General features: G+C 34.7%; 1 protein-coding gene across 1 annotated transcript in view; it reads left to right on the top strand.

The window, feature by feature from the left end:
* Positions 1-13,780, top strand: part of LOC103748760 (oxidation resistance protein 1) — a gene marked incomplete in the record, with an annotated part of 105,654 nt that overhangs the window by 60,754 nt on the left and 31,120 nt on the right. Inside the window, 2 exon segments of the mRNA XM_029555214.1 lie at positions 2,159-2,327; positions 5,531-5,693. Of these exon segments, the coding sequence (XP_029411074.1) occupies positions 2,159-2,327; positions 5,531-5,693 (332 nt within the window).

The following is a 13,780-nucleotide window of genomic DNA, read 5'->3' as shown; positions in this document are numbered from 1 at the left end:
ATGCATTCATTGCCAGCAGTATCAGGGTCTCCTCAATTGGATGATGCGAAGCAAGTTCAGCAGTGTCTAATATTGTGACTAATGCTGCATCAAACATTTGGGTACAAATACCTATTTGTACTCCTTTTAGGATTTGGCATAATTACAAAAAGCGGCATTGCCAGATCATATCATAACTTGGCTGAAGTTTTCGAGGATCCACTTGTTTTCTGTAGTGGCTATACCATTTTGTATTCCTCCTAGGAATTCATAAAGGTCTGGCTTAGCCTAGCATGCCACACATGCTTTTAATTGCCTGTAATTCCAACACCTGGAGGTAGAGGCCCACTCCTCTAAGATCTTCTCAAGTTTGAGACCAACCTGCTGTGCGTAGCAAGAACCAGTTTCAAAAACCTTTAAAAATAGAAAAGCCACTTTTTTTTTAATGTTGTTGAGGCAGCGTCTCATGTATCCTAGGCAGGCCTTGCATCTTCATCTACCTCCCACACTGGCATTACAAGTGTGTGCTGCCACACTCAGCTCTCAGTTTTCAGAATATTGAATTTTATTTACATTAGCTGACATGCCTTGAAAACCCAAGGATTATACACATTATTGTTTAAAGAATGCGTTTACTCAAATGAAATTCTGTAAAAGTTGTTTTTCTATAGATTCTTTATTCAGAACAATGTACATTAATAGGGAACATTAGTCAAATGTAGGAAATTTCTGTACAGTTTATAAAAGTTACTTGAAATTTATCAGTCAGCGACAATCAGTCAGTTTTAACATTCTTACAGATCTTTGGAAGGTGTTTTTTTTATTTTGATTTTTATATTTCTTTCTGTTTATACATATCAATTTTAATATAAAATCAGAATGTTACTCTTATACTATATGTGGTGTTATTTCCTACTTTTCACTTAACATGCATGCCATGAACACTTTCGTATGGTCATTATAGTTCTTTGAAAGCGCTGTTTCATTGGTCTTACGATTTAATAAACCATTTCTGTGTTCTTATTAACTCTTTGTCTTGTTAAGCACTTACTCTCTGATATAAATAAAACTGGTGTGAATATCTTTATTGGAGTATCTTTGTATATTTGGGTTATTTTTTAAACCTTAGATAAAAATTCATAAATTTCTGGTCAAATAAATAACATGGTAGGTTATTTTAATAGGTTATAAGAATTAATATTTGATACGTTGTAACCAATAAAAGAAGAAAAATTTATAGGTATTTTTAGGAGGTTTCTCTGAATCATTGCCATTGCTTTCTTCTTTATTTTATGGAATGAATATTAGCTCTAAGTAACTAGTTTTTAATAATGATACTGTGTAATGGGGAAATGGTAAAGCTTTTTGAAATTTATAACTATAATATAAAGCAATAAAGCATTGTAGTAATATTCAAATATAGAATGAGTTATGGAAAGCATGGCATACAGTCCTCTTTTTAACAAGGCATGAATGCTGTGGCTCAAAAAAATTGTGTGCTTTGCACACTACTGCATGGGGGTGTGGGACATGACTAACACTAGGACACTCCAGGACTGTGACCATCTCTACAGGGTGCTGCCTAAGCAAACTAATCAGTGTCCAGGTTCCTGAACTCAGCTATATTTTTCAGACTCCAAATAACTGATACCTCTTGTTAGAAAAGTTAGAGATAATTTAGATATAATTAACTATTCAAACATGGAACTGCAGCTAGTAATACACTGTTGATTCATTACACCCTTACGTGCTTGTAAAAGCTAGAAATTTCACTAATTTTTTTACTTTTATAGCCATATTAAAGTATGCATTGAAAAATTCTGCATACTTTTTCATATGATTCTAAAGAGTAATACAGAATATGCAGAAAATTTTACAAGTATATGCAAGTCAGTGTATCTATTATTAACAAGTTATTGAAAAGTCTCCACAGCCTTTACTTTATTTCCCAATAGCCTTAGATGTGATTTCATTTACTTGGCTCTTTCATTTGGTCTTGCGGTTTCGTGGACTATATCTTCCATGGGAAAATATATATAAGATACTTAAGTCAATTCACCTAAGTACCAATAAAATATGTTTTTATTTAATAATTAGAAGTTAGGAGATAAAATTATTGAATCTAAATTCATCGTGAGCTTTGAGAACTAAAGAGACACTCTGTGCATCTCACTTCTAGGCTCTTCACTTTTAAAGGAAAAGAGAAAGCATCAATTACATAAATTCTTATGTCTCAGAGTTGGAAAACCTATGAGGAAAACATTTGTATCTCAAGCAAGTGCTACCATGCAGCAGTATGCGCAGAGAGATAAGAAACATGAATACTGGTTTGCAGTGCCACAAGAAAGGTAAAACAAAACAAAAGCTTCACAGCATGAATATTTCATAAATCAAGATTTTTTTTTTACAACACCAGGGGCAAAATATTCTTTAAAAGTATGTTTTCTGATTAAAAGCTACTATTAGGTAGGCATGGTGGCACACCTGCAATTCTAGTACTGAGGATACAGAGGCAGGAGAATCAAAGTTCAAGTGAGTTTAAGCCAACCTGCGTTGCATGGCAAGACATAAGTACATAGCTAAATAAATAAAGATGTTAGTATTATGTCTATTTGAAATCTACCCCTGTTTGAGAGTCTACTTTTTATAAAATTGTTTGTTTATAGTTTATTTGGGAAAAATGAGAACATGAATGAAGCTTTATTAGAAGAAAAAGCACTTAATATATCTTAGACCATGAAGATTAACCATAATATTAACTGATATGGTCCTTCTGTGAATAAAATGATGCATAATTCTTTATTTGAATATTCTCAAACATAATACCTTATATATTCATGACACTAAATTAGTTACTGAAAGAATTTGGGAGTCTTCAGGCTGTTTCTCTATTACCCTATAAAATTAAAATGTTTGTTCTTCATTAAAATCATAAAAGCTGTTGTCACTGTACTGTAAAAATTAACACTTTGCACCAGGGCATGGTATTGCACACCTTTAATCCCAGCACTGGAGAGGCAAAGTCAGGAGGATCTTTGTGAGATCAAGGCCAGCCTGGTCTACATAGCGAGTTACAGGCCAGCTGTGGCTACAGGGAGACCCTGTCTCAAACAGACCAAAAACAAACAAACAAAAAATTAACATTTTGACTTTAAACTGTTAAATTGGTATTCTAAGTAGTGTAGGTCCGGTAGAATCGAAACATCTTGATAGTTTTCCATCTTTCATTATGTATTTCAAAAACTCTCAGATACACCTTCTTAGTTAAATACTGTATCATAACTTTTTAGCTTTAAGCTTGTTTTTTATTTTATATAGTTATTCTTTAATTCTGTGTATATATATGAAATTACACTCATTTTTTAAACTATGATGACAAGATGGTCAAGAGTTTCAGGTTTTTCCCAGCTTGGAAGCTAACAACCTGGCAACTTCAGCTTGATGCATCTAGCAGAAAACAGTCCGGCATCACAGTAGTCCTTATGTCCACTAAGAAATGCTGTTCGCTGATAGGATGAGATAGATTTCAGAAATGCCTCTACCTTGCTAATTTTAATTTTTTTAATTACTCAGAAGCTTTGTTTATATTAGACTCAGTAATATTTCATTATAATAATCTCAGTTCTGTAAATGTTTCAGTAATCTTCCATACTTAATCATCTTTTATCACAATTAAGTTTAGTGTTTATCAGTGAAGTACTCCATTGAATTGAAAACTCCTTCAGTTCTGTGTTTCTCAATGAATTAGAAGTATCCTGATACACAAAAGGACTTTTTAATCTAGTCTTAGAATTATTCCCTGGTTTGACACCAACCTTGAGCAGCCCAGAGTGTTTATACTTTTAAAAATGTACTCCTAAAATTCTAAATGAATTAGTGTAGTCTCCTATTTTGAAAATTTAAAAAAGCACTTTAGTAGAAGCAGAAGACAGGTAATCTGTAATGCATGCTGGCCTTAGGGTTCATAGACACTATTAGTGAGGGGTGAGGTAGAAGTTGAAGAGGTCGTATTGGAAAGCCTATATATTTTGCTTTGAAAATTATTTGCTTTCAAGGCTATAATGATAAGTTCTCTCTCTTCTACCAGCTATACCACACAATATGTGTGCCTTCAACAAAATGTGATTTTAGCAATTAAAATTATTTGATTTGCATAATTCAGCACTTGAAGCAGAGCCATTCAAATAGACCTGTGACATTAAAATAATCATGATGAAAAATTTAGCTGTAACCTAACAAAATTTAGTTTTTTCTCATTATTCTTGTTTAACTTTTACATGGAATTATTTCTTTTTTGTTCTTTTGAGACAGGGTCTCCCTGTACCTCCCTGCTGGCCTGGAACTCCCTGTGTAGACCAAGCTAGCTTTCATCTCACAGAAATTTGCCTGCTTCTGCCTCCTGAATTCTGGGATTAAAGGTTTGGGCTACCACACCCAGTGGAATTTTGTTTTAATGTTGTTCTTGGTTCCAAACTTAAGTGTTCTAGCCTTAGTTGAGAGAAAATATCTCCATTCCTCTTGATTGAAAGCAATACTACCCCACTACCTTACTACCCACCTGAGAATCTTCATCGCAATTAATAAATCAAATTGTACCATGAATAATGTTCATTAAACTTAGTGTTACTGTGATTCTGAACTTTACTGTAGATGGAAAATTTATGGGAATTGTTGATAGAGATTAACTGCCTGAAAGATAAAACTGAATACCCTTTAACGTGTCTGGTGGCATTTAAGGAGTAACACGTTTTTAGATCACAAGATTGGACATATCATTCCTAGAATCTGTACTGTTGCTTGTTATATGTTAGCTGAGAGTTTCAATTTTAATTATTTATGCTAATTAAAGCCAATAGACATAGGTATCTTAAATGTGTATTTGATCTTTAATATATTTATTGTAAATTATAGCAACTAACATTCTTACTGTAGTTAGCAAAATATTAGAAAAGTAAACCAGATATTTAAAACATTACATCATCTATCCCTGAACCAAGAATTCACTGTGTATTCTTGTTGTCTTTTAGAAAGTTGTACATTAAATTTCCGTTCATACCACTACTGTCTTGAGGAAAATTATTGTACTACATTTAGTATAGTGAAGAGTCTTCCAAGCAAAGTCTTAATATAGTTTTTTAAGAACCATTTGGGAAAAATAAAGCCAAGTCAATTTTTTAAGGAAAATGGGCTGTATCTTTTTATAAAGCCTAGTGTTGGGGCTGGAGAGATGGCTCTGTGGTTAAGAGCACTAACTCCTCCTGCAAAGCACCCACATGGCAGCTAACAACTGTCTGACAACCGTCTGTAGCTCCAGTTCCAGGAGAATCTGAAGCTCTCTTCTGACCTCTGCAGGTATTGCAGGACACAGGCGCACTTACATACATGCAGGCAGTACACTCATACACATAAAATAAAAACAATAAATAAAATAGTTTTTAAAAGCCTAGTATATTTTGAAAGTCTTCACATTTTATCAAGATACTTCACAAATAGTTTTGCAATTTTTATTAACATCAAGTTTAGGTCTATTAATAGTCACTTGTTCTAACAGGACAGACCACTTGTATGCATTCTTCATTCAGTGGAGTCCAGAAATATACGCAGAAGATACTGGTGAATACACCAGAGAACCTGGATTTATAGTGGTCAAAAAGATTGAAGAGTCAGAAACAAATGAAGATTCTGCTAATGAAGCATCAGCCAGAGAATGGGAGGTAAGGAAAGCGATACAAAGATTTCATTCTTCTTCTGTTTACTTGGGTGTCTATGACTTTATGGTATGTATAAACTACAATAGTGTTCTTTGCACATAAGCAGCTTTTCGAAGGTCCAGGTTCACTGTCCATGCATACATCCGATTATCGAATGAATCTGGGTAGTAACTTTAATACTGTTTGTCACTGTGCTTTTACATTATAAAGTTCTGGATCATCGACAATAAATGACTAGTGTATATGGTTTTTTATGTTTAAGGAAAGGGAGCATTATGGCAAAGGTGGAGATAACATTAATTGCTTTTATAATTTCGTAAAACATTTTACATTTGATTCATTGGAATTTTTTCTCATACACAAAGGAGATAGAGCACTTATTTAACACATTCAGGAAAATTAACAGTCATTTCTCAGTTCTACCTGACAAGCACTATCTTGACTTGACATTAGCGATATTAATGTTAGGGAAATAAGTTGGTGCTGATTTTATAAAGTAATAAAAATTGTATTAATCAAATTTCATAAACTTGTTTAAGTAGCGAAATTAACACTGATAAACTTTTTTAAAAAGGCTTTCAGATAAAAATTTTAAGATTATGCCATTTTATATGCTTTGTCTTGGAATGTTGATAGGGTGACAACTATTATTTTGTCTGATTAATCACTTCTTGATGGTATTTGAAAATATAGAGCAGATGCTAAAATGTGATAATAAATGCTATGAAATTTTATTATCCATTTGGTTAAAGTTTGTAGTTATTTAGGTAGTATGAATACATTGTGCATGCACTTAACATGTATAATGAGTGAAAGTATACATGGAATGTCTCTTGTTTAAAATGTCCTGATTTTGAATGTGTCTAATTCCATTGTGTGTGTTACATAGAACATCCATTTCTAGTATGACATCAAAATGATGAAGGGAAAGAAATATATATTGAACATTTATTTTAATATTTAAGCCAGTATTTCTAATCTTAATTCCAGCTTTATTTAAAGTAGCTCCAAACTTAAAATGACTCGATGAATGACTATCAGCAGGAAAATAGATGGGTAAATTTTGGAGTAGTTATAAAATTTAAGTAATACAGTAACAAAAAAGAAATAACTAATGATATAAGCAATACAATGAGTGAATCTCATAGATAATGTGTGCAATACAAGGACCAGACAAGATGTCTGAAGAGCAAAATTAACTGAAATCTGTAGACTCAGGGTTCCTGGATGAAGGGTGGTAAAGAGGCAGGAGGGAATGTTACCTCCTGATAGAGCATTAGACATGCTCTGCATCTCAGTCTGAATGGTGGTTACATGGTGATTGCATACTCAAAAGGAAGTAAAGTAGCCAAAGATGTGTGTCAGTGTTGAGATTGCCACAGATGAGGGCAGTGTGCAAAGGGATGAACAAGTTAATAAAAGGTAATACTTTGCTAATCAGGATTTAATAGTAACTAGATTGTGAAGTTTCTAACTGGGGTAGTAACATGGAGGATGGTTGAGAATCAAGAGTCTTTTCTCAGTTAGAGTTAGATCTATCCAGTTTAGAATTAAGAAACTTGGGACATTTTTTCCTTTTCATATATATCTGTGTGTAACATGCATGGAGATGTGTGTGGATGGGGGGAGCACTAAACTGTGTGTGGGTATACATGCAAGTTTGTGCAGCAAGATTGATGTGGATCTTGATTGCTCTTCTACCTTTTCCTTAATCCCAGTCAAATCCAGAGCTCAAGGACACTGCTAGTCTCAAGGACACCAAGTCGTCTACCCAGCCAGCTTTCTCTGGGGATCCCCTGCCTTAGCCTTTTGAGACTGGAATTACAGGCAGCCACCATTTCACCTGGTGTTTGCATGGCTTCCTGGGATACAAATTCCCTACCCAATTCGAGTTCTGTTTCTTGCCTGGCAAGTGCTTTAACTATTGAGCTATCTCCCCATCCCCACTACTGCTTATTTTGACACAAAGGACAGTTTTAGTTTCTGGGAAATCTTTTATAATTTATAGATTAAAAAAAAGTTTTTTTCACTTGTCCTAGGAGCATTTACCAAAAAATGAAAAAGAAAAAGAAGGGAGGCAAAAAGTTTAATTTGTATGCTTCCTGTTCACTTCCTGGGAGCAGTTTTCCATGGTCCAGTACAGTAACCACTAGCTGCTTATAGCTATTGAGATTTTGAATTGAGAATAATGCAGTAAGGAGCAGTATTATTTAAATTTAAAAACAGATGCTTGAATCAGTTAATCAGATTACATTATTGAATGTTTGTAACCACTTGTATGTATGATTTACTTCTCAATTGTAAATTCTTTGAAATCTAAATATGACCTTGATAAATCTAATTCTAAAAAAGTCAGGTATTCCTAAGAAAATTTAGTATCTAAATTGAGATTATGATGTAAGTAGAAAAACATGGTTTCTAGTCGATACAGTAGCAAGTAGCAGTAACTTGAATATTTAAAATGTGTCCAGTACAAATAGAGACGAGCTGTAACATGAAATGCACAGTAGAATTTGGTGGCTTAGAATTGAAAGAATAAAGAACATAATTTGACTTAAGTTACATAGGGCAAACTTACCTTTACCACACTTCATTTCTTTGCTGTTCCACTCCCTCAGTGCTCTGAGGAAGGGGTTGGCCAGTTTACCATTGCTTCAGACCTAAGACTGGTAATGGTGATATGGTTTATCTTCAGATATTGACTAAATGAATAAGTGTGGGCATAACTTAAAATGAAATATAAAACTTGACATCTTTTAACACTTGTTTCCTGGGGCTGGAGAAGTGGCCCTGCAATTAAGAGCATTTGATACTCTTTCAGAGTACCTGGGTTTGGTTCCCAGCATCCACCTGGCAACTAACAGCTGTCTGTAACTCCAATTCCAAGAGAGTCAATGCCCCTTTCTGGCCTCCATGGCATTGCACACAGATGGTACACTTCGATACACAGGCAAAACACTCGTACACATAAAATAAATAAAAGTTTTAAAAATTGCTGAAATAAGTTCTTATGCTGGATGTAATAAATGAAGTTATAAGCTGAAAATTAGAATCAGCTTTCAAGTTTTTTTCACGGTTTGCATCTTACACTACTCTTTTGATTTGCTTTGACATATAAGTGATAGAAAACTTATTATCTCAAATAGCAAAGCTTTTTAATTTTAGAACAATTCTGTTAGAAAGTTGTGAGAAATGTTATCATATTTGATCTGTTTGTCTTTATTCTTCCTCCTGGGGCACATCAATAGCAAACAGGAAACATTTTGTATACGCTACGTAATGTGAAAAGAGTGGTTTTTCCGTTCAGTCCTCTCCCAGGATTTCTCTTAGCTCAATAGTTTGCCATTACGGATTCTTTCCAGACCCTCTATCATCCTCATTGTTAGTTTAAGAACTGTCAACACATTTATAAGTTATGGCAGCCCACATTACTAAAATGTAGAATTTGAATAGGAAGAAAATTTGTATAATATTTTAAATTACTTGAGCTACAAACTATGAAAACTATCAATCTTATGACTCTAAATAGAAAAGGTGGGGGTTTCAGAATTAGAACTATGAGAACAACAAGGAAGAGAGAGCAGTAGTAGAGGTTTCTGTTTTGAGTTCCAGATAGAACAACTAGCACAAATTCCCTCCTCCCTGAAAAAGAAAGTTTAGCAAATTTTAAGAGGGAGATCCTCTAATGACACATCAGAATAATTCCTGAGTATTAGGAGAAAGGATCTGAGAAGGATCTAACCACCTGATTGATTTCCCTCTCCTTATGTCTCCTTATGGTGTGTCTGGGGATATAACATGAGTCCTTCAGTTTGTTAGAACTGAGCCTGAATTAACAGCTTGGCATGGCTGGTGTCAATGAGAAGACACTTTTCAAAACGAATCAAATTTATGTTCTTGATTCATCATCCAAGATAAGAGGAATAGGAATGAATCTTATTGTTAAAAGTTTGTTAACCTTTCTTTTAAAAACTATTTATATTTTTATTTTATGTGCATGGGTGTATTGCCTGCATGTATGTAAGTTGTACCCATGTTATACAATGCCTGCAGAGGCCAGAAGAAGGCGTCAGATCCCCTGGAACTGGAGTTAGGATGGTTGTTAGCCACCAAGTAGGTGCTGGGAATCAAACCCAGGGCCTCTGCAAGAGCAGCCAGTGCTCATAACCATTGAACCATCTCTCCAGCCCCCGTTAACCTTTCTTACAACCAACAAGGAGCTATTTGTTTTAGTCATCCCTCTAATTTCTACCAAATCCAAGTTCAGAGAGTCAGTAAGTAGGTAATGTGTACTGAAGGTACTATTTTATGTGGGCTTCACATGTTTTGACAAAATGCTGCTTTTTGTTTGTGGTGCTGGGAACAGAGCCTGGTTCATGCTAGGTTAAGGGATCCATCCTTGAGGTATGTCCTGGACCCCATTTTTTGTTGTTTTGATAGGAATTGTTTTATGTATTTTCACTGAAAAGGGAGCTATTCTAATGGCATATTTACAAAGTCTTAATCAGTTCTAAGGTAAAGAAAAGAGACTTATGAAATCAGCTGTTTCCAGATTATGATGCTTTATTGATAGGTACATAAAAATAAGAGCTCAATAATATGAGAGTTCATGAATCAGCCGTTTGACTGTATCAGTTTATTTCATCTATATCTTTTATGTTGGTTCACATTTCTTTAAATGTCATAAAATATTTAAAATGCAAGTAATATGTTTATAATTTTACAGTTTGTTTTTGGGGAGAATCCAACTAAATTCTAAATGTTGAAGTTGAGAGTCTCTTAATTTCTCTAAATACAGAGTTCTCCACTTCTTTGCTCTGTGTTTTTGGAGGGGAGGAAATTTTACTGTTTTGGGTTTTTTGTGTTTTGAGAGAAGTTCTCTCTCTAGCCCGGATGGCCTCTAGGACTCACTATGTAAACCAGGCTGGCCTCAATCTCATCAGAGATCTAACTGCCTCTGCTGGGATTAAGGACGTGTATCACCATTCTTGGCCCAGATTTTACTTTTTAAGAAATAAAATGTTTTCTGTACAAGTTGCTGTGGTCTGTATTTTGCTGATTACATTGCCATGTTTTCTGCTCAATTCATGTTAAATGAATTTTCTTAAGTTGCTAGAACTAGAGCAACACAATGAAGCATGATTATCACCATGACTTTACAGGAAGACTGATCTTGTTTCATGTTTGACTAAAATTCTAGTAGTAAATTATAACAGCTAGTCTCTAATTCAGAACCCATACCCTTCTTACCACACTACATTCTCAACTTTGACAAAATCTCGAGTTGCCAAGGGAATTTTCTAAAACTGTATTGCTCTCTACTTTGAGGCCTATACTGATTTGGTCAGAGGGACATAAAGGACAGTTTTTGCTCCTTGCCTTCCTAGGTCGACTAGTTCCAGGGAACTATGAGCATCTCTCAAAATGTCCTGTAATTGTGGTGGGTCACCTGTCCTCTTGATCAAGGAGGCTGAGGAGACCCCATGAGATGGACTTGAACCAGTGTCCAGTCTATAAAGAGGAGGGTCAACCCAGAGGAAACACTTCCTCCATTCTTCCAAGCAAAGCCAGCCATGGTCGAGCAGAACCTTTGACTTATTTTCACATAGGCGGAACTGGTAAAAGAAAGGAGCCATGGGCTCCTCCCAAGCCCCTATGACCCCTGAGGAACAGACCCTCAAATGGCCTTAAAAGTAAAAATAATTTGGTTTATTTGCGCCAACTGTATGACCTTAAACACTCAAAAGGAAAGTATAACCAAAGATTAAAGGGGCCAATATAATTTTTTAAGAGTCCAAATGTATAGCTAAAGGCTATATAACAAGCAACAATGCCAAATAGGAGATACCTTCTTTTGAGTTGTTGGCCGGGGTGGCCCAAGGGGCTCCCAGATAGTAACCCAGCTCATAACACCAGCATAGAACTGGGAAAATGAACAGTAGACCCCAGTCTTCTCTAAAGGAATATTGACAACTGATTGCTGCTAGATGAGGAACAGCTGACCTTCCTAAAACAAAGACCTCTAGATAGGTTGACTAGATTCACCAGAAGGGTAAGTAGTGGGGAATGGCTGGGAGTGCCAACAACACAGCAGACAGTAGCAGGGATATCAGAGTATAAGGGCTCTAGTGGGGTTTTTTTTTCTATGGGAGGGTGCCATTTGGGATGTGGGTATATAGATGAATAAGATTGTTTGGGATGTTCTGTATGAAACACACACACACACAATCAACAAATAAAAAATGAGTTATATTTGAGGAAGAAGCATAAAAATTTGCTTCATGTTAATTATTAGAGGTGAAAAACATTACCATTGAAATCTACTTCATGACTTTATATCCATGCTTAGGTGCCAAGGAGCTCAGAAAGTGATCAACTTAACTAGTAATAATCAGACACATAGAGATTAGAGATGCATGTGCAAACATCTAAGTGTTAGTAGCATTAAAAATGTTTTTCTGTATGAAATAGTATATTTTAAAATGAAATGGAGATCTTTTTGAAAGGTTAAAAACTCATTCAATTTTATGTCTTACAGGGTTATACTGAGTTCAATATTGTATAACTATTAATTCAACAGCAAATCTAAAAATTTTATAGCCACTTTTGAAAGAGGTGTATCTTTGCTCTGGAAACTGTCAATGAGTATGTTAAAGCTGTAATGAAATGGTTCTTCTAAAAAACAAATAACTGTATTGCTCTGGTCACATTTCAGCCCAATTAAAATAAAATTTTGGGGAGTGGGTCTTAGATAGCCAATTTTCAGTGCCCAAATGATTACACTGTGCAGTCAAGGGTGGAAACCATTATTGTACATCATAGGAACAATTAAGTACTTTAATTTATTAAGTTTATAAAATATTAAGACTTTGGAAGACTTTCTAGATTATCTTGATCATAATATAGTTCAGTTTTTGAATCTTTGATATGTAAATTACATTGTGCAAAATATTTTCACACTACTCTGTCATTTGAAGTGTTCTACCCTAAACATCACTTTGGTTCACTGTAGTTCTGAAAAGTTTCCTTAATTATTTTATAATTCGATGTTTTAAAAGCAGTTTCTTGCCAGTAGCAGCCATGCTGATACAAATGATTGAGGTGTAATTCTCTTACAACCAAAAGACTCCTACACAGACACTAGGAGAGGAAAAAAGAAGCACACTGTGGTGTGTCCTTGACCATCAAACTTCATCTTCTTTGACTTTGTTCATCAAAAACCCATTAATTTTTTTCTGTCCTTGACAAGTTTCCCAAAACCCAATGTTGTAGCCTACCTACAATAGCCAACACAGTACATGTAAATCGCCTTCGATGTCTGTTTCAATATTTATACATAAGTTTGCATTCAGTTTCATAATTTGTGTTGTAATTTTGTAAATTTCTTATAAAAAGGATGCTACAGTTAGATAACTTAGTTTTATCCTCTCTCATCACTACTGTGGCAGTTCATTTACTTTATTCCTGGACAATATCACAATCTATTCCAAGTTCCATTTTCAAAAGACTCTGTATTAGAATCTTTTGAAATGCTTAACTTTCAGTGTATCATGTTTTGGTCTAACCACCACACTGGTATTAGAAGTGGACTTTTAGCTCAGTATTTTGCATACTCTGTACTTAAACGTCAAATACTCCCAGGGTGGTAAATATGAAGAGCTAAGAAACTAGTATTACTGGATTACCTTTAATTAATTTGTTTAGAAGTTTTCCTTTCAGGCTAAAACTGTTGTGAACAAATTTAAATGAATTTAATAAGGTGAAAAGAGGTATATTAGAATTTTCTTTTCATCTATAGTTTTATATTTTGATTACGTTTTTTTATTTACATGTGTATATTGTGTGTGTGTGCGCACGCGTGTGTACTCATGTGCTTCAGCTCATACATAAAAGAGGACAGTTCTATAGGACTGGTTCTCTCTTTCCACTATGTGGGTCCTGGGAATTATTCAGGTTCCAAGGCTTGGCCATAAGCTCCATAAGCCTTAATTGTTCATTTAAAAGGAAGTTGCTCTAGTTTATCTCCATCTTTCCTCCTTGCTCAAAGTACTGATGAAAAGATACTCCATTCAGTATTTAGTTTCTTAAAC

Source organism: Nannospalax galili, unplaced genomic scaffold (genome assembly GCF_000622305.1).
Source record: "Nannospalax galili isolate Female #2095 unplaced genomic scaffold, S.galili_v1.0 scaffold284, whole genome shotgun sequence".
NCBI classification, from domain to species: domain Eukaryota; kingdom Metazoa; phylum Chordata; class Mammalia; order Rodentia; family Spalacidae; genus Nannospalax; species Nannospalax galili.
The sequence above is the reverse complement of the archived record's forward strand: the minus strand, read 5'-3'. Positions and strand labels throughout refer to the sequence as shown.